The sequence below is a fragment of the Vidua macroura genome, chromosome 7 (assembly GCF_024509145.1).
Source record: "Vidua macroura isolate BioBank_ID:100142 chromosome 7, ASM2450914v1, whole genome shotgun sequence".
Taxonomy (NCBI): domain Eukaryota; kingdom Metazoa; phylum Chordata; class Aves; order Passeriformes; family Viduidae; genus Vidua; species Vidua macroura.
The window spans coordinates 24887293-24906133 of NC_071577.1; the positions used below are offsets into that span (position 1 = coordinate 24887293).

An 18841-nucleotide genomic window follows, 5' to 3' on the forward strand; every position below is an offset into this window, starting at 1 on the left:
CCATGGGGCAATGCCACCCTCCAGGGCAATGTCCCTCCCCAGCATATGGGCTTGGAGCACCACAGGGTGCCACCCCCCAGCAGACAGACACGGCCTCCCAGTGCAGGGGCACCTACCTGCGAGGCGGAGGCGGAGGGTGCAGTGGGCAGTGCCGTGGCGGTTGCTCACCTCACAGGCCAGCAGCCCACCAGCCCCCCGGCCCACACGCAGCAGCCGCAGGCAGTGCTGGTCATCGTCTGGCATCATCATCTCACACATGCCCTCCAGTTCCCCCAGCACCTGCCCACCCCTGCAAGCACAGCAGCTGTCACATCACAGCTCCACAGGCAGGACCACTGCCCCATTGATAGATGCCACCCCACAGCCCCAGGACCACCTCCTTACCCACAGTCAGTTCCCACCCTGCAGCCCCCACAAAGCGCTCACATCCCATTGCTAGTTCTGCCTCCTCAATGGCTTTTGCCCCTTAATACCCTACAGATAACACCCACAACCCGCCCCCACAACTCTTCAGAGCCCTGGACATCATCCTTGTGTGCACACCCAGATCAGCCCCAGGGAAGGAGCCCCCCCACACACACACAGTGGGCTGCATGGAGAGGTGGAAGTCCTTCTCTATGCATCCTGTGGAGTGATTCTAGGCACGGGGCAGACAACAAGGCACAGTGCCAATATCCTACCTCTTCCAGGTGACGGTGGCCTCCACATGGTTGATGGTGATGGTGATGGAGGTTGGCTGGCCTTCTACCACATACACCACATCTGGCTTGTCCAGGATGACTGGGGCCTCCTCCAGGTAGGGACCTGCCAAATGCATTTTCACCAACCCCTGCCCACTCCATGCCACCCAGCCTTGGGCAGCTCACCATCCAACAAGGGACAGAGACCTCTACCCAAGCTACCCACTCCCTCCCCACTGCCCTTCTCACCCCGGTCCAGGAGTTGCACAGGACCCACAGGTGGGGAAGGCTTGCTGTTGCTCTTAGGAGTGGCAGTGATGACACGGAAGAGGTACTGGGCACCCTTGGTCAGCCTGTGCACTGTGTAGGTGGTGTCCTGCACACCGGTCACCAGCACCACCCACTGCATCGTGCCCAGCACTTGCATTTGCACCACATAGGTCACTGAGTTAGGGTCTGAAAGGGGAGAAGGTCAGTGCAGAGGCCCTGGCATGGAGCTATACCATGCACCCCATCATGGCATTGCCCACCCCCTGCCATCTTCCTGCCCACACCCTGCCCCCTTACCTATGGCAGGATCCAGCCATTTGGGCTTGTTCCAGGTCAGTGTGATGGCTCTGCCAGTCACTGAGGCCACAGTGGGGGGCCCATCTGGGGGTGTTGGCACCACATCTGCATGAGGAGGTAGGCAGGGATGTAAGCATAGCCACTGCCCCAGCTTATCAGGGCATCTGCCTCACGCTCTGGGAGATACTGGCTGAGGGGATGGATGAGGCCAGTAATTATTTCTGGTTTCCTGGTAGGGGCTCAGCCTGCCAGCTCCTGTGAGACTGGCACTGCCAGCAAGCTTTATGCATGACCTAGTCGTCCAGGGACGGCTCCTGACCACACAAGATGAGAACTGCACTTCTGGCCCCACTTTTAGGTTGGATTAGAGACCTCCTGAGGTCCCCTCCAACCTAAACTGCCCTGTGATCCTATTCCCCTAGGATCTCACAATAATCCAGGTCACAGCCTGGCAGGGTGGCTGTGAGTGGCCACACATCCCAAGTGGTGTCTGCTGCTGCTTACCAGTGACATAGAGGTGTGCATAGCACGTGGCCTTCCCCACTTTGTTGGCAATGACACTTTTGTAGACACCAGCATGTGCGTGGCTGACAGCCGTGAATACCAGACGATGGATGTCTTTATCTGGTGGAGAACAGGGGGACACAGGTAAGACCCTACCAGCTAAGCAGCACAGAGCTCCCCTTCCTGCCTCATGGGGTGTAAAGGTCTGGGGGGTGATGCCTCCTCCAAGAGTGTTCCCCTTTCTCCCACCCCATGTAGAGGGACCCCAGGGGGTGGGGAAGGCAACCAGGAGTCCTACATTGCATCATCTTGCGGTCATCAGTGCTGTCAATTCGGGAGCCATTGTGGTACCAGGTGATGGAGGGGTAGGGCAACCCGGCCACCTGGCACTCCAGCACGGCCTCCTTCGACTCCACCACGTCCAGGTTGTGCAGTGGCTTCAGGAAATCAGGCATGGTGAAGCACTCTGCCTCCGTCTCCACCTGCTCTGGCTCCTCCGGGATGGATGGCATCTTCTCCAGCTTAGAGCTGCAAGAGCCCGCACATGCTCATCATGGGAGCATGGTGCAGTGCCCCCAGCTCAGCCCCAGCCCTAGGCTTTGCATAAGCCTGTTGTATACCAAGTCCCAGAGGGGAGCAAGCAGGGGGAAGCAGATTCCAGTGACCATCCAACTCTTACATCTGGGAGGCTGCAGATGGCCGTGGCTCCTCCACATAGAGCTCGGCAGAGCACTCCACATGGCCGTGGGTGTTCCTGGCAATTGCCTTGTACTGCCCTTCATCTTCACTGCCCACGTGCACAATGACCAGTGAGTGCAGCCCTCCATCCTGCTGAATCCGCACGTTCTCCCCCTCCTGCACTGGCAAGCCTGTGCAGAAACATACACCACCATCAGCAGCAGCATCCCCTCCAGTCCCAGCCAGGTGCAGCCCCCAAGGAGATGAGGAGAGGTCTCCCTGCAGGGCCCTTGGCAATCTCTCTGAGCTTGGGGGTTACCAAAGTGAGTCCAGGTAACCGTTGGAGGGGGCGTCCCACTGATCATGCAGACAAAACGCGCTGTCCGCCCTTCCACCACGTCCACATCCTCCAACTTGCGCGTGAAGAGCGGCTGCACAGAGGGCTGCACCGTCAGTCGGGCACTGCAGGTCAGCTCATCTGCGAGGAGAGCAGGCACTGGTGAGCCCCCACAGCACATGCTTGTGCAGGGCAGGAGGCAGCCTGTGACACCCCCTGGCTGCAACCCAGCAACCAGTGTGGCTGTGGGTGAGCATACCCCATACATGGTGTGGGTTGAGCCCAGGTGTGTAGAGTTCCAGGCTCTGTCCCTGTGCAGGGCAGGGGGACACAAATGTGTGCAAGGTCCCCATGCCCATGGCTGGGGCTCTGATGGCAGCGGGCACCTCTTTCCTTTCTGCACAGCAGTACAGGTGCCAGCAGCAAGGTGGGATGAGAGGATGCCCTGTCCTCCGCATAGGGCAGGAGACCACAGCTGGCCTATCCCCTTGGGAATGGGGCAGCAATGCTTGAGCAGGTACTGCCAGCATATGCAGCATCCAAGGAGCAGCATGGGGACACAAGCAGGCTCGATGCTCCAGGTGAGGGGATTTCCAGCAGGGACCACTTTGCAATGATAGTGTCACCCACCCTGAGTAAGGAGGAGCCACACCATTCTCAGGCACACCCTCACCTGCCTGAGGGTGAGTTTGCTCAAACTGTTGCTACCTTCAAAGCCCCACAGGAATACAGCCTCCTTCATGGAGGACTGCACAGGCACCAACCAGAGGGTGCAGGGAATGCTGCTTCTTCCTGCAACGTCCCTCCAACCCTGCTGCCTAGGTGGGCAGGAGAGTGGACTCTGTGAGTCAGAGCTGTGGGCAGCATGCAGAGGCACAGGTGTGTCAGAGCCATTGGACAGAGGCCCATGCAACTCTTGCTGAGCTGCCGTCAGTGATGGTTTGGTGGAAGAGGTTGGGAAGCCCTGACTCCCTGCCCATTTCCTCACCACCTCCCAAGCCAGCAGAGACACATCAGTACTGGAGCAGGATGCCCAGAAGCTCTGAAGCCAGGGGACAGGAACAACTGGACTCCAGGCCTGCATCCACCTGGTGCAGCCATGGAACAAATGCATCTTCCCATGTTTCAGGGAGCCACATGCATGCTGGCAGAGGAGCTGAGTGGAGTGGGGTTGGATAGAGCTGCAGGTCTCAGGTTACCAGAGTCCAAGAACTGATGCACACCAGGTTTCCCTGAGAAACCTTCCCAGCACCTCGGGCACCACCCATTCCCTATCCCCCTGTCTCCCTGTACCCCTGTATCTCCAGCACTCACAGCTACATCCCTGGGAACAAGAGCCCTGAGCCCAAGGTAGGGGGGGTCTTTCCACCCAGCTAGGGCCAAGCCCTGAGTGGGAACCCCCCCTGGGGGAGCTGCATGCCCACCGCTTACCTTTGGCAGTGCTGAGCTTGCAGGTGTAGATTCCGCTGTCATCTTCATGCACAGAGGTGAGCAGCAGCTTGCACTTGCGCCCATCAAAATGCATCTTGCATTTGAGCAGTGCAGGCTGGAGCAGCCGGCCCCGGGACAGCCAGTCTACGTCCATGTCTGGCGGGCCGGCCACCATGCACTCAAAGACCGCCAGCTCCCCCGCCCCGACCACCAAGTCCTGCAGGGGAACCACGATGGCCAGGGACTGGCACTCGGGGCGAGCTGCCCGGGGAGCAGGGAGAAAGAGAAAGAAAGAGAGAGACGCATCTCAGCAACTGAAAAGCAACCATGAGAGGTAGCAGGGATGGAGTGGGAGTACATGCAGGGCAGTGGTTCATGCAGGGAGGGGGCCTGGTGCAGCGGGCAGGGAGTGCAGCAGGGAAGGGTGGGATGGGAGGCGAGATGTGGAAAGCAGAGCTGAGCAGGGAGGGGGCTGGGGGTGAGGGGAGGTGTCCGTGCCAGGAACACACCACACAGCGCTTTACCAAACAGATTTTATTAGAGCTACAAAAAAAAAGGGTCACGGCCTCGCAGCCCGCCCCCCCTCAAGCCCCCTCCCTGGGAAGAAGAGACCCACAGCCAGGGGATGCTCCTGAGGGACCCAAGCCCTGGGACTACAAGGGATGTGTCTTGGTGGCCAAGATGGCACCTGAGTGGCCACCGTGGAGCCAAAGGGGCCAATGATGTCCCTCCCCCCTGCACCTCGCACAGGGTGTTCCCCTGTGGGGTCCCTGGGTCTCCTGTCTCCCGTGCTCCAAGGTGACTGTCATAAAGCTGCCACTGCACTGCAGCTCCTTCCCTACAGCCCTGGCCGGCACAGCGGCAACCGTGGGCTCAGCTCCCTGCTCCCTTTCCCTGGGCAGCAAGAGAGAGGCAGCAGAACACACAGACAGGGACAAACGGATGGAGCAAGAGACAAGACTGCATCATATGGGCACCCTGGCCCGGCTGAGGGGGTGCCTGCTGCTCCCCTGCTGCTTCCCCCGCCCCGCCTCAGTCACGCCTGCCCCGGCCATCTGGCGAGCCCCGGCCCGCAGTCGAGGGCCCGCGCGTCCCTGCGGTGCGTCCAGGACGAGGCGGCGGATGGAGAAGGAGGTAATAACACAAGGTGAGGTCCACTGCCTAAGAGGTGTCCAACTAAGAGCCCCGCAGCCGCGGCTCTGAGAGATGCACCCCCTTATCGTACTCCCCCTGCGTACAGACAAAAACCGCAGTCAGCAAGCAGAAGGGTTAGTGCAGCAGCCACGGGACCGGCACGGACACACATACCAGCACCAGCACGAGGGGTGCAACTGGGCAACAAGGCACGGAGCCATCTGCTGAACCCCCCAAGAAGGGCTGGGGTTAGGCCATCACCCCTGCAGCCCAGCTCCTGCCCGTCGTGGGACACTGGGATGGCTTCCACTCCCACCCCCGTGCCGCCGTGCTTTGCTGTAGGCTGGGAGCATAATCCCGGCAGCGTACAAGCGGTGCAGCCAAGGCTGGGGTGGGATTGGCACAGCTCAGGGGGGCTCAGGCAGCCATCAGCAGGGAGGGCTGGGGGGAGCAGGGCACACACAGCAAAGGGCAAGAGGAGGGAGGCAGCATCACTCATCCCCACAGGCCCCTTCCCTGGCCTTGGGGATACCAGGCAGAGCCTGGCTATCAGTCCTAACTCCCCCCTCACCCCCTCAAAACTGCACGCATACTTTGGGGTCCTAGAAGGACCACAGCAGGGCTGGGGAGCTATAGCAAGGAAAGGGGAGTGGACAGTGAAGTCCCATGCTTATGGGACGTTGCTGGAAATGGGCAGGGAGGGACCCCCTGCAAGTTGCCCTGTGCCTGGCACAGAGCTTGCAGGTAGCCTGGGGCAAGGAGGGAGCAAGCTGCAGGGCATGAGGACATGGTTCCTACAGAGCCCCCAAGGCCAAAAGCCCTCCCTGGTCAGCCAGGGGCAGCACTTCGCCCCGTAAGTGTGGCAGGAGGGGACATGGAGTGAAGCTGGGCTGTGAGAAGCAGTTGGGTCTGGGTCAGATCAGTGGGGCTCTGGAACAGCAGGCAACAGGTGGGACCCAGGGCTGCACATCTGGATGAGACAGCAAGGCAGACTGCCTTCTGCTGCAGGGCCAGCCTCTGCAGACAGCCCCAGGCACGCAGCTCCACTCTCCTGTTCCCCGCCTGCGCCACCACAGGGGGAGCTGGCTTGTCCCCTTCTTATGTCACACCACCAAGTGGAGGGCCTGCAGTGGTCCCTTCCCCACAGTTCATGCAGGGCACTAGAGCCAGCTGGCCTCTCAGGTTCTTGGGTGACATACTCAGGGAATTTTACCTCTGACCTCCAGCTTGGCCTCGCACTGCTTGGTGCCATACTCATTGACGGCCTTGCAGGTGTAGAAGCCGGTGTCAGTGTGCTCCGCCGCCAGGATGTGCAGCGTGAAGAGCCCCCTCACTCCCTCTGCCTCCTCCACGTGGTGCCGGCGGCCATACTTCACTGGCTGCCTGTTTCTCAGCCTGCTCCAGACAGAGGCAGAGCATCATGGTCATACCTGGCCCTGCACACCCAGCCTGGCTGTCCCCAAAAAAAACCTTCTCCAACACTCTCTGCTCAGGATCAGAGCTCCATGCAACCATCCCCAAATGGAGAGGTCACTGTGACTGTCCCCTCCTTTTATGCCCAGCTGTGACCCCAGAGAGCAGCAGGACTCACCAGTAAATGATGGGCTTGGGCTCCCCATGGACGCGAACGCTCATGCTAACATCCTGCCCCTCCAGCACTGACTGGTCCGACAAGCATACCTGGGGAAAGAGGGGTCAGAGAGCAGCAAGCACCATCTGCACACAGGACCATGCACCCCCACCACTGTACCCAGGGCTGTCTGTCCCCTATCACAACAGGAGTACCAGGGAAGCTGGTGGGGTGGAGCCTGCCCAGACATCAGATCAAGGGCTAGGAAAATCTGACCCAGCACCTCCTGGCACCGAGGCCCACGGTACCAGAGTCACAGGGCACTGTACCCCTCTACCAGTCCTGGGGGATTTGCTATCTCACCTCAAAGGTGGGTGAAGCCTTGAAGGTGGTTTCAGGGGAGCCGCGGGCAGCCCCATGCTCTGCTCTTGGTTGCAGCTTCATGGCCGGTCGGTGCTGGGGGGTGCCAGACTCGGGGAACTCTTCCAATGGGCTCAGGTACTCCTCGTCCGATGTGATGGGGCTGGCCTGGCCAACGGTGGGGGGCAAGTTCCCATGCCGCTCCACAGCGGGTGCTAGCACAGAAGAGGCTGGATAAGGAGATGGCAGCAACTGGAGCCGGACAGGCGGGTTAGGGCACCCCTTTCCAGTACCCTGCATTACAGGGGTGGACACCCACCCCGCGGCACATCCCGGCTCGGCAATGGCCGGCAGCGAAGGGGTGCGTGGCCGCGCCGGGGGAGGGGGTGAGCAGCACGCCGCGGGATGATAAGGGGACGCGATATTCCGCAAGGCGACAGCAGGGCTCAAGTGGCTCTTACGCAGCAGCCCGCGCTCCCATCCTTAAGCCGCCCGGATTCCCGGGATGGCTGTCTCTGCCCGGGCCGGCACGGCTGAAGGTGACATTGGCAGCTGCGCTCCCCCCTGCAGCCCGCCCGCCCGCCGGTCCGCGCCATCGGGGGCCGGACTGGGGGACTCGCGGGTGCGGGATACAGGGGCCGGCGAGGGACGGGATGGGGAGCGGCGACCGGCACGGGGGACTGACGGAGCCCAGTCGCCACCATGGGGGTGCTGGCCCTCTCCGGCCGGCCGCCGGAGCGCTCTCAAGCTCCCTGCCCTGCGCCGGGGATAGTGGGCGGCCTTCCCGGTACCGGGCAAGGGATGTGTCCCCGTGCCTCCGTGATTCCCGCGGGCAGCTTCCAGCGGAGAGCTGGGAGCCTGAGCCCGACTTGTCCCTGTCCGCACCCCACACACACCCCCGCCCCCACCCCCCCCCGCGCCCGAAGCACCCCGCACTCACCGGGGCCACGGCAGCCCCGCGAGCCGACCCACGCCACACCGCCGAACTGCCCTCAGTATCGGTGGCGCTGCCGGTGCCGGGCGCCTCCAGCTCGCAGCGCCGTCGGCCCGCTGAGCCCTCCCCGTCCCAGCGCCGGCCGGCCCCCGGGGCTGGGCCAGCAGCGCGGGGGAGGGCCCGCGGCGGGTCGGGGTCTGCCGGGCCCTTCCCGGCCCCTCACCGCTTTGCCCGGCTGGCCCTGCCCGGCCGCGGCTGCCCCTGGGTGTACAGTCCTGACCACGAATGTACAGTCCTAACCCCTGGGTGTAAACAGTCCTAACCCAGCCTAACCACAGAGCGGGGAAGTTTTGGGTCCTTCCAGCTCTCGGGGCAGCTCTGAGCCTCTGCCCGCCGCCCAGAGACACTCTCTTGGAACGGGGAGGGCTTTGGGGCTGCAGCGGACTGGCTATCCGCATGGCCAGCGGCGGGGGGTGAGGTGGGGTTCTCCCCGGCTAGCGGCTTGGCGGGCAGGCAGGGTGAGCCCACAGCTAATAGTTTGTGGGGCGGGGGTCTCTCTGCGGCTGGCAGACTGGAGCGCAGGGACAAACCCACAATTTGCGGGTTGGGGAGTAGGCTGGGCTATCCCCATGGCTCACATGCTGGAGGTAGGAGTACCCACATGGTCTGCAGGCTCAGGGCAGGGGTACCCACATGGTCTGCGGGGTTGTAGAGCAGGCTGATGTACTCCCATGTCTAGCGGGACACAGGACAGGTGTGGGGACCGGACACTGGGTTGCTTGCTGGGCGCCAGGGGATGCTCACAGCCTGACCCCGCTCCCCCCACGGTAGGATCCTTCCATGGCTGCCGGGAGCACGTCAGCTGCTTTGGTTCAGACAGAGCCTTGTAGGGTAAGGAAGCCGGTTTCTTCCCAGTGACAGCAGCGGCAGAGCTGGCAGCTAGCCTGCCGCGGCGCCAGCCCTCGCTCCCTCCCTGTCTGTCTCCCTCCCTTGCCTCCCTCCTTCCCTCCCGGCGTCCCTCCATCCGCCGGCCGCGGTACTCACCGGGCCGCACGCTGAGGATGGCACTGCAGCAGGTGGCCCCCACCTCGTTGGCCGCGGTGACAGTGTACAGCCCGGCGTCGGCCACCCGGGCACTACGCACCAGCAGCGTGTGGCGCTCGCCCTCCGCCTTGATGGGACGCGTCGTGCTGCTCCGCAGTGGGACCCCGTCCTTCCTCCAGGACACTGCCGGCAGAGGCGGGGGTCACGCGTGGGCAGGACAGTCTGAGCTTTCCCGGGCTCTGCGCAGAGTCCCGTAGAGGCCAGGCGCTCCTTTGCCTGGCCTGAGGACCCATTTGCTATGGGGAGCAGCCCCGGGATCCCACGGCCCTCTGACGGAGAGACCGTGGCTGGTCCCTATCTGCTTCCTGACATCCTCCTGCCCTCCAGTGGAGGCTGGAAGAGGGAATTAAAGCGGCTTGGCTTCTGCCTGGCTTTGGCGACTGGCACCGACCCTGGCTGCCCAGCTGCCCCCACGCACGTCCTGGATACAGCTTGCCCGGAGGCCATCAGCCCTAAGCTTCTGGCCCCGGGAAACCGCCTGAGCTGCCCCAACAACAGCCCAGAGCATTAGAGAATCATAGAATGGTTTGGGTTGGAAGACACCCTGATGATCATCTAGTTTCAACACCGCCTCCCCCGGCATGGGTAGGGACGCCACCCACTAGACCGGTTGCATCACCCGTCCCTGCCCGCACAGCGCTCAGTAGCCCTTCTCCCACTTTCCCAACAGTCCTGCCCAGCATTGGGGGACAGCAGGCACCCTGTCCCCTGCACCCTGTCCTGGCAGGCAGTGCCCAAGCACTTCACTCTTGTCTGAGGGGAGGAAAGGCAGAAGGGGTGCTCCCAGGGTGGGCACATCCCCTCCCCTGAGATACCCAGCTCAGCGCTGGGTGTCCCGCTCACGCCACACAGGTGGGACATGGACATGCAGAGAGTCCCTCTGCCATGCTTGCGGCCCCGACACCCCACTCCAGGGTGGCTCACCTTCTGGCTGGGGGTTGGCCGTGACAATGCACTTGAGCAGCACCTCTGCCCCCACGACAACTGCCATGTCCTGGATGGGGATCTCAAAGATGGGGGCTTCCAGGGGGTCTTCACCCGCTGAGACATAGGAGTCATCTGAGGACTCTGCACAGGGAGAGATGGGCCCCGTGGCTGTCAGCAGGGTGAAGTGAGTGGGTCCTGTGCCATGCTGGGCTGCATGCAGGCAGAGCATGGGTCTCCCAACCACACCCTCTCTGGGGCATTAGCAGGTACTCGGGCCATGCAGTGGATGAAAAGGCCACATCAGGGTCCACCATGGCACAGAGCAGGCAGTGGGGACAAGACAGCGGACCAGGAAGGGGCAGGAAGCATACAGCTTGTTGTACATCCCCATAGGGCATAAGAAATGAGGTGACAGTGGGATGTGGAAGAAGGAGGGTCCTATATCCTGCTGCACCCCCCACCCTGAACTTCCCCTAATACCTCATGGGATGGTGGCTGCTGCACCCCAATACATCAGCAAGCACCTCCCAGCTCCCTCCCCTCTCATGGCCCCAGCACACGAACAAAAATCCTGGGGCTGTGCCAGGAACCTCAGACATGTGGGCCTGGCACTTCTCTGGCTAGAGCAGAGCCTAAAATCTCCCAGCACAGGTATAGTCTGGTCTAACTGCTGCATGCTGGGATGGGCAGGATACCTCTCAGCCAGCCAAGCCACCTTCCCCTGGGGAAGCTTGGGCTGCATGCCCTGCCTGGACCACCAAGCATGGCCCAGACAGGACAAGTTGCAGTGGGTGCCCTGTGCCCTAGACCAGGGCTTTATGCCACAAGTCAGCGCGCTGTATCTTTCCTGTGCCAGACAAGAGGTATGGAGATGATAGCAAGTGTTGTAACTTTAAGGCCCAGCAAACTGGCAGCCAGGCTGGTCTGTCTTATGGCACTGCTTGGTGCCAACTACCCCAGCCTCCAGAGTCATGTCCCTCCACCCCTGGGCTCCCCACATCTCCCAGGGGCAGGATGGAGGTCCCCCGGCCCACTCAGGGGCTGGCCAGACCAGCTCTGTGCCTCAGGAGGGCAGAAAGCCATGCCCCTACCTAGTTCTGGAGAAGTGGGCCTGGCTCGGCGTCCCTTCCCCTTGCTCCGTGTGCTCCTGCCTTCTTGAGCCATCCGGCCACTCTCTTTCTTCTCTGACACTTTCATCTGCCTTCTCTCCGCCTCCCTGCCCACACCATGCTGTCCTGCCCAGCTTCGTTCCAGACGAGCTTCCTGCTCCATCCCCGGCTTTGCCCAAGGCAGGAACCGCACTTCTGTGGGTGTCTCTGGCCGCCGGTACAGTCCATGGGGCACAGCGAGTCGGGCAGCCAGAGCTTCGCTCACTGCCCCCAGGCCACGGGCAGGGCCTCCATCTGGGTACAAACTGCCTTCTGCGGGACCTGCCTGCGAGAGGGCCACCCTTCCCTGCGGGCTGGCTTGTGCCAATGGCCACTGCTCCTTCTTCTTCACTTCCCCAATGCCTTCTTGCTGTAGACCCTTCCTGGCACCTGCATCCTCCACTGAGCTGGGCTGTCCAGCTGCCCCTCCCCCCCCTACTGGGGCTCTCTTGCCACGCTGTCCCCCTGGCAGTGGCTCCCCATCAGGTCCCACCAACAGCACGCTGGAAAGTGCCAGGTGCTGGATGACGTGTGTGCTCTCTGCTGGCGGGCAGGTCTTGGGTGGCAGTGCCTTACGTCCACCGGCGCCCTGAGAGGAAGAGGTGCGGGGGGCACGGGGTGCGGGGGGCTCGCTGCTCGCTGGGGGTGAGGGTGCCGGGGGCAACCCGGCTTTGCACAGCTCCTGGGAGCGCCGCAGCTGCTGCTTGGAGACTGTCCGCTTGATGCGGGTCAGCTCCTCTGCAAATTTGTGCTCGATGGCATAGACACGGTTGGCGAACTTGCCCCGCTCGTCAAAGGATGCGGCTTTCTGCCGGAAGGCCAAACGCCGGCACGCTGCCGTGCTGCCTGGCTCCCAGCGGCCACCTTCCCGCAGGTCCTCCCGGGAGCCACCTGGAGTGCTGGCACGGCGCATGCCAGTGCCAGGCTGGTCGAAGGAGCGCGTCTTGCGGAGCGGCAAGTTGGAGCGTGCAGGAAAGGGACTGTCCTGCTCCAGGCTCCTCTGCCGCTCCTCAAAGTACTGCAGCCTTTCAAAGATCCTGGAGCCAGCACGCACCAGCTTGGGGGATGCCCGGACAGAGATGCGGCCGGAGGTGTCACTAATGGGTGTCTGCGGACGGGACTCCTGTGTGCTACCCTGTGAGTATCCAGAGGACTTGGGCTTCTTGATCTTCTCCTCATACTCCTCAGGAACGATGTCCTGGTACTCTACTGGCACTGAGGACTTCTTGCGAGGGGTCACGGGTGTGAAGGAGGGGACGCCAGGGCCACGGGCAGCAGGCTGTGATACGATGCCAGTGGGCGGCTGTGGACATGTGCCAGCACGAGGAGATGGTGAGCGGACGATGGGTGGCTTGGCAGTCAGCGGCAGAGCAGCGGGGGATCTTGGGGGCTCTGCACCAGGCTTTGGAGAGACAGGGCCTCTGTGGAGGTCATCTCTCCGGTAGCCTCCCTGGGGGATGCTGCTGCAAGGGCAGAGACAGAGGAGCATGGCTTAGAGACCACTCTTGTACCTGCTTGGCTCCATCCCAGCTTCCAGCCTGCACCACAGTGCCCAATGGAGCATGGCAAACAGGTCAAACAGTCAGGGCAGCCTTGTGACTGTGGAGACTCAAGGGGTCCCAGCAAGGACATCTGGTCACCCCAAGACCACTGGGAGCTGGCTGGGTTAGGTGAGAGTCTTGGGCTGCTGGACCCCTTGCCCAGGGGTACTCATGTGGAGCAGCAGGGTGATGCTGGGATACCCAGTGAGTCCCCTCCCCAGGGTCACCATGCAGACAGGACCAGGGGCTGTGGGGGTGTCCCAGTTTGCCGGGATGTCCTGGTGTGCTGAGGCAGTGCAGCCTGGCCAGAAGGGGTCCCCAAGGCTGCAAGCCCTGCCTGTGCACATGCTGTTGTGGGCACATCTTCCTATCCCACTGCCCCCAGAGGAGCTCAGCAAAGACAGAGTGGAAATCATAAGATGGAGATGAGGTTCTGGTGGAAGAAGCAGCCTTAAACAAACAAAAAAAAAGAGCAAGATGGAGGTCGAAGGAGCAGGCCTGCAGGTATGGGAACCAAAGGCAGCAGGGAGGGACAGGGGCTCTGAGCACATCAGCAGGATCTGGGGAGGCAGCATGTCCTCGGACCCTGCTGCCACCCCTGTACTGTGGGCAGACACTTGCCAGTGTGTGCCCCAGGCTACTGTGCACCTCCAGATCCCCACACAGTGGGCTGCACAGAGCACCACAGTGGGGTGGAACAGGAAAATACCCACGGTATAATCTGCAGGTGGGATACTGCAGCTGAAGCAGTGGCATAGGGGATACACCCAGCCTCAAGCTGGCCACAGCAGAAAGGGACCCCACTCTACATCACCCCCAGACTGCATGGCTCCCACCTCACCAAGAACAGGCTGCCTACTGCTCAGAGGCCCCACTCCTCATCTGGGAAGGTGAAGGCAAAGAAAGCCCAGGTGGAGGGAAGGAGATGGCTGCAGGGGTTGGAAGGAGATGGCCCCAGCGCGATGTCCCCTCCGTGTGCTTCCCCTGGCTACTTACACATGGAGTGAGAGCGCCCGTCCTCGGTACAGGCTGAAGGCGCTGCCGTACGGGTCGCTGGCCACCGAAAGGCTATCCTCTGACCCCCAGCTCGTGCCCACCAGATTAGCCCGTGATGCCCGCACCAGCGGCTCCACGCCCAGGTGCCGGACCTCGGCGCCACGTGGGGCCGGCGTGTTTGCTTGCCTTGGGGTTCCCTGCAGCTGCGGCCAGGCAGCAGGACGGAGGTAAGGTCCCCGTGCAGAGAGGCTGGCATCCGTCTCCTTCTCCACCACGGTCTGCTGGCTGCCTGACCAGCTGGAGCGCTCCTCTGCCTGTGACAGGGCCAGCACTGAGGTCGGCGTTGTGTTCATGGAGGTGTCCACGAGGGTGTCAGACCCACCTGAGAGAAGAGGGATGAGCCAAGACTGGGTGCCTGTGAGGAGAAGCTCAGCACCCTGCTCAGAGAGGGCTGAACCACCATGGGGTATCCCTCATGTCCATGTCCCTCCATGGACACCCCCAAAGCCTGGCCAGCAGAGGCCTTGTGGGGAGTCATGGCCAGCAGCCAGTGTCAGGGCTGAGTGCCAGCCAGGTGTCCCTGCTCACCCGTGGGGGTGCTGAAGGCCGTCTCATCCTGGAGATCACTGCGCTGTGTCACCTGGGGGTCGCTGGATTCATCCTCACCTGTCTCCGAGTCTGGGGTGGGAGGGGAGAGTAGGGAGTGAGGGTACAGAGAGACAGCAGACCACACTGGTACTGTCTGTTGCAGATCCATTGGCTCCTGGAGCATGAGAGCAGTGCCCAGGCAGCTCCAGGGCAGGAGGCATGACTGTGACCTGCAGGGACAAGCTGCCAGTAGGGAAAGGCAGGACTAGGAGTGGGAAAGTCCAGCAGGGCAAGGGCAGGCAGGAACAGTGTTAAATGACGGGAGGAAGGGAGGCAGTGCCAGCAGTGGGAACGCAGCTGGCAGAGGTGGCACAGGGACAAAAAAGCAGAGCAAGGGGACAGTGGAAGTGACAGAGCAGGGTGGCAGGCTGGGGCACAGGGTTTACTATGGGGACAGTGATGGCATTGGGAAGGCGTCTTCCTACCGTAGCTTTGTTTCCTGCAGGAGCGGAAAACTTCGCTTCCATAGGGGCAGCAAGAGAGAGAGAGACATCAACACCCGGTTATCGGCCCGGCCTGCGGAGACGCGAGGGCAGCCGGGGGGACCTTGTCCCCAGCACTTCCCCACCATGTCTCCACTCTGCATCACATTCACTGCACACCATTCCAGCGCTGCACACAGGTCCTCTCCTTGCACACACCGTCCCACCTGTGCAGTGCGCAGCACCATTCCCTCCCTTTGCCACAGCCACATCCTGCCCAGCAGGACAGCCACCCCCTATCCCTGGAGCTGCTGGCCTCACCGCTGCAGTATCCATATATGCTGCTGTGCTCTGCAGTGCATCTCAGCCTGGGGCTGGACCCTCCCAGTCTGTGCCCCAGCTGGGCAATCCTGGGGGTGCTGGAGCACATGGACAGGTGTCCACGTGCACACAGCCTCTGCCGGGCATGTACAAGTCCATCCTCTGCCCCACCAGTGCAAGTGCTGTACAATACAGCTGTGCTCCACAGCACAGCTGCAGTTGATAAAGCCAAAATTCTCAGGGCAGGGCATCACTAAGAGCTGACCCACTGGGCAGGATGTGGCAAGGCCATTTCAGTATCACCCTCATGTTCCATTGCAGGAAAACTAGTGCCATGCTGCCAGGGGAGGACTGACTTTCCTCCTTGCCACTGCCCAAGCCCTCACAAGCTGCAGGAACAACCCCTGCAGTGAGAAACATGTCTCAGCCCCACCACTGCTCCTCTCCATTGCATTCTTAAGGTGTGCGGGGGGCCACACTGCTTCCCCCCACTCCAAGCCGCCCCTCTGCAGCCCAGCACACAACAAACTGCTTTGTGCACTGCTAGTGCATCAGATTCCCAATCCTAGCCACAACAGTCTGGCAGCCCCTGAGCAAGTAGAGCTGCAAGGCCAGGAGCAGACCAGCTGCACGGGGGACACTGAGCTCCTGGTTGACTGGGACCCTATTTTGTGGCTGGCAAGATGCAATCCAGCCCTGCCCAGCCTCTGCTCGCTGCCCCTTGCAGCATGGTGGTGGGCCCATCCCGGCACTCTTGGGGCAGCAGGGGGAGTCGGGTCCCGGTAACTCAACGCACCATGCGTGAAGCGCCCAAAGCGCCGCGAGTGGCCCGTCTTCTGCAAAGGAAAAGAGAACAGAGCATTACCTGTGGCATGGTGATAGGTACCTGCCATGCACTCACACCGCTGCCACACCACGCCTCGCACACACACACACACCCCCCATCCCAGCAAATGCAGCACCGCTCACACCCACAACCTCTCACACGCACTCTGGCACGACATACGTCACACCACTCACGCCCTCCCACTGGCAGGGCACACCTGCCACCGCTCACATGCACCCTTGCTGCACACCCACGGGTACCCACAGGCACACGCCCCCGCGCACACGCAGAGATGGATGGTGTAGGTGGGCACGTGTAGCGCATGCCCAGCCACGCACACTCACACACACCTGTGCGCACGCGCGCGCACTCACAGAGTCCCCTTGGTGATGGCACTATGCACCCCGGCCCTGTGTTGCAGCCCAAGCCCAAGAGTGACAGTCCTGGGCATCCCAGATGCCCCAGAACTGCTGCCTGCAGCTGGCATAGCCTGCAGCGAAGTCTTTGCCTGGGCTGCTGCCCAAGTGCTCTGCAGCCCCTTGAAAGCCACCCAGCCAGCATGGGGATTTGGCCAGCAAAATGTCTTCCAGGCACTGGCCCAGACTCCACCATGGCCACTGTCCCAGCATGGGGACAGCATCCTTTTCCCCTGTAGAGGTCATGCCAGTTGAGAGAGAGGCTGCCTGGCAGCACGGGACTGGCCTGTCGGTGCAGGGGAGGAGGCACAGGGGCTGTGCTCACCCATGCCGTCTGGGCAGGCAGGTGGGAACCGAGCATGGGGTGGAAGCACCAGGAGCTCCCTGCCAACTTGGCTGCCCTCTGTGCTGCAGCCCAGGGCTGGGCACTTACATGCCAGGGAAGGGACCAGCTGAGGGCAGTCTGTCTGCCAGACCCAGTGTGCACTGACGCCATATCCCAGGAAAGCAGAGGGACGAGGTGATCTCGGCAAGCAGGAGTGGGAATGTGGACTGCAGACAGGCAGGGTTGGGCTGCCAGGACTGAGCATCCTTCCCAGCCAGTCTAGGTGACAGGGTCTCCCCAGGACACTGATGGCCTATGCCCTGTCTCCCCAGTGGGGAGCCCAGGGCTGGACACCCAACTGTCTTGAAGCCCTTCGCTCCACCAGCCCCTCCTGCCCCACCATCCCTCCAGCTTCCAAGCAGGTCACAGACAGCCAGACCCCAGGGACAGCCAGCCACCAGGGATGGACAGCCAAGCATGGCAAGCAGTTAGTTGCCCTTCAAGGGCAGCAGGCTCATTTCACAAGCCCCAAAGCTGCTGCCACTGCAGTGGCAGACCCTGCACATGGGCAGCATTCGCGTTCCCACCAACCCCCCTGCCTGCATGCAGTGCTGGCCAGAGGGCAGCGGCTGCACGAGACACATTTGTATTCAGGCTGAGCCAGGCTTCACCTCCCCTTCTCGGCTGACTGTGCTGGTTCTGGCTGGCAGCCCATCTTCCAGGCCAGGGAAAGATGAGTGATTAACTGCACCATCGGCGGATAATTCCCCCATTAAAAAATGAAAATGCAATTGAGTGCCATTATCGGGTACTCTTCCGGCTTCCCCAGGGACAGGCGCCATCGGCTCCCCATCAAATATGGTGAGTATACCCAGAGAGCTGGGCTCCATTGCCCAGAGCTACAGAGGGGCTGAGCCCCCTCCCCTTCACCTCTCAACAGGTCCCTACAGGATCAGGGCACCTTGCAGGATCAGGCCACCCCGCAGACCGGACCCACCTCAAGCACAGCACCCACCTGCAGCCCACTAGGGAGCAAGTGCTGGGTGATGCAGGGTCAGCCCCAGAATAGGAGATGGAAAGGGGGCAGGAGCAGCTCAGGGCTTGGTGTGGGATCAGAGTCTTGTACGAAGGGACAGACAAAGAGTGGGGGTAATCATCCTGCGTGGGATTTCATTTGCATGTTGGAAAAAGGGGTGGAGGAGCCCCAGGAGCACACTCTGTGCCACCCAGCATAGAGTAGAGAGAAGAGCTGGCTGGGATCCACACCCAGCTTCAACCCTGCACTACGAGGCAGCTGGCTGAGACCTGGAGGTGTTTCCTTCCCCTGTGCTAGGCATGGATCCACCTGTCCAGGCTGGGGTCCCGTGCTGGCCCAAGCATGGTGCATCCCTCACTGGCCACGGGGCCAACAGGGAGTGAAGGATCTCCTGGGACCGCGGAGCTTGCCACCACCTAGCACATGGAACCCAGCACCACATGGCATTGCTGCCTATTGTGTGAGACAGGCAGACAGGGAGCAGGGATGGAATGAGGTGGGGAGGGAGTGAGTAACTTGCCTGGTGCAAAGAGAAGCTGCTGTGGCTGTTCTGATACCCCTCCCGAGCTCAGCCAGCGGCGCAGGACCCTGCCCTGCCACATAGGCAAACCCCTGGACTTGCTGCCCCCAAATGCAGATGGGGCAGCCAGGCTGTGCAAACCACCCTGCCCCAGAGGGACCCTCAGCAACTTCTCTCCCTGGGGACCTGTGTCCCATCGTGCATCTTCCACCCCTGGGAAGGTGCTGCGCGTGACAGCCCCTTCCCAGTCCCCTCTGGGCCACCAGGCAGAGTGACAGCGGGGAGGGTATGCGTCCGCATTGGGCTTGTGTGCCTCGGGGAATTGGGGGCAGGGGGCTTCCTGGAAGTATGTTCCCCATCCTCCACCCTCCGCTGAGGCCAAGTGACGTCCTTGTTCCTTGCTCGGCAGCGGAGCG

The 18841-nt window shown here is 62.0% G+C and overlaps 1 protein-coding gene across 1 annotated transcript in view; it reads right to left on the minus strand.

Moving 5' to 3' along the window:
• Positions 1–16200, minus strand: part of SPEG (striated muscle enriched protein kinase) — a 27523-nt gene extending 11323 nt beyond the window's left edge. Inside the window, exons 1-19 of the mRNA XM_053982824.1 lie at positions 16099–16200; positions 14985–15014; positions 14500–14589; positions 13912–14293; positions 11318–12837; positions 10224–10367; positions 9240–9422; positions 7265–7476; positions 6923–7011; positions 6545–6726; positions 4198–4458; positions 2749–2907; positions 2431–2620; positions 2050–2279; positions 1752–1871; positions 1248–1352; positions 930–1136; positions 681–804; positions 117–289 (exon numbers count right to left, since the gene is read on the minus strand). Coding sequence (XP_053838799.1) covers positions 117–289; positions 681–804; positions 930–1136; positions 1248–1352; positions 1752–1871; positions 2050–2279; positions 2431–2620; positions 2749–2907; positions 4198–4458; positions 6545–6726; positions 6923–7011; positions 7265–7476; positions 9240–9422; positions 10224–10367; positions 11318–12837; positions 13912–14293; positions 14500–14589; positions 14985–15014; positions 16099–16195 — 4498 coding nt within the window. The 5' untranslated portion in view covers positions 16196–16200. The remainder of the gene's footprint in view (positions 1–116; positions 290–680; positions 805–929; positions 1137–1247; positions 1353–1751; positions 1872–2049; positions 2280–2430; positions 2621–2748; positions 2908–4197; positions 4459–6544; positions 6727–6922; positions 7012–7264; positions 7477–9239; positions 9423–10223; positions 10368–11317; positions 12838–13911; positions 14294–14499; positions 14590–14984; positions 15015–16098) is intronic.
• Positions 16201–18841: the final 2641 nt, after the last annotated feature.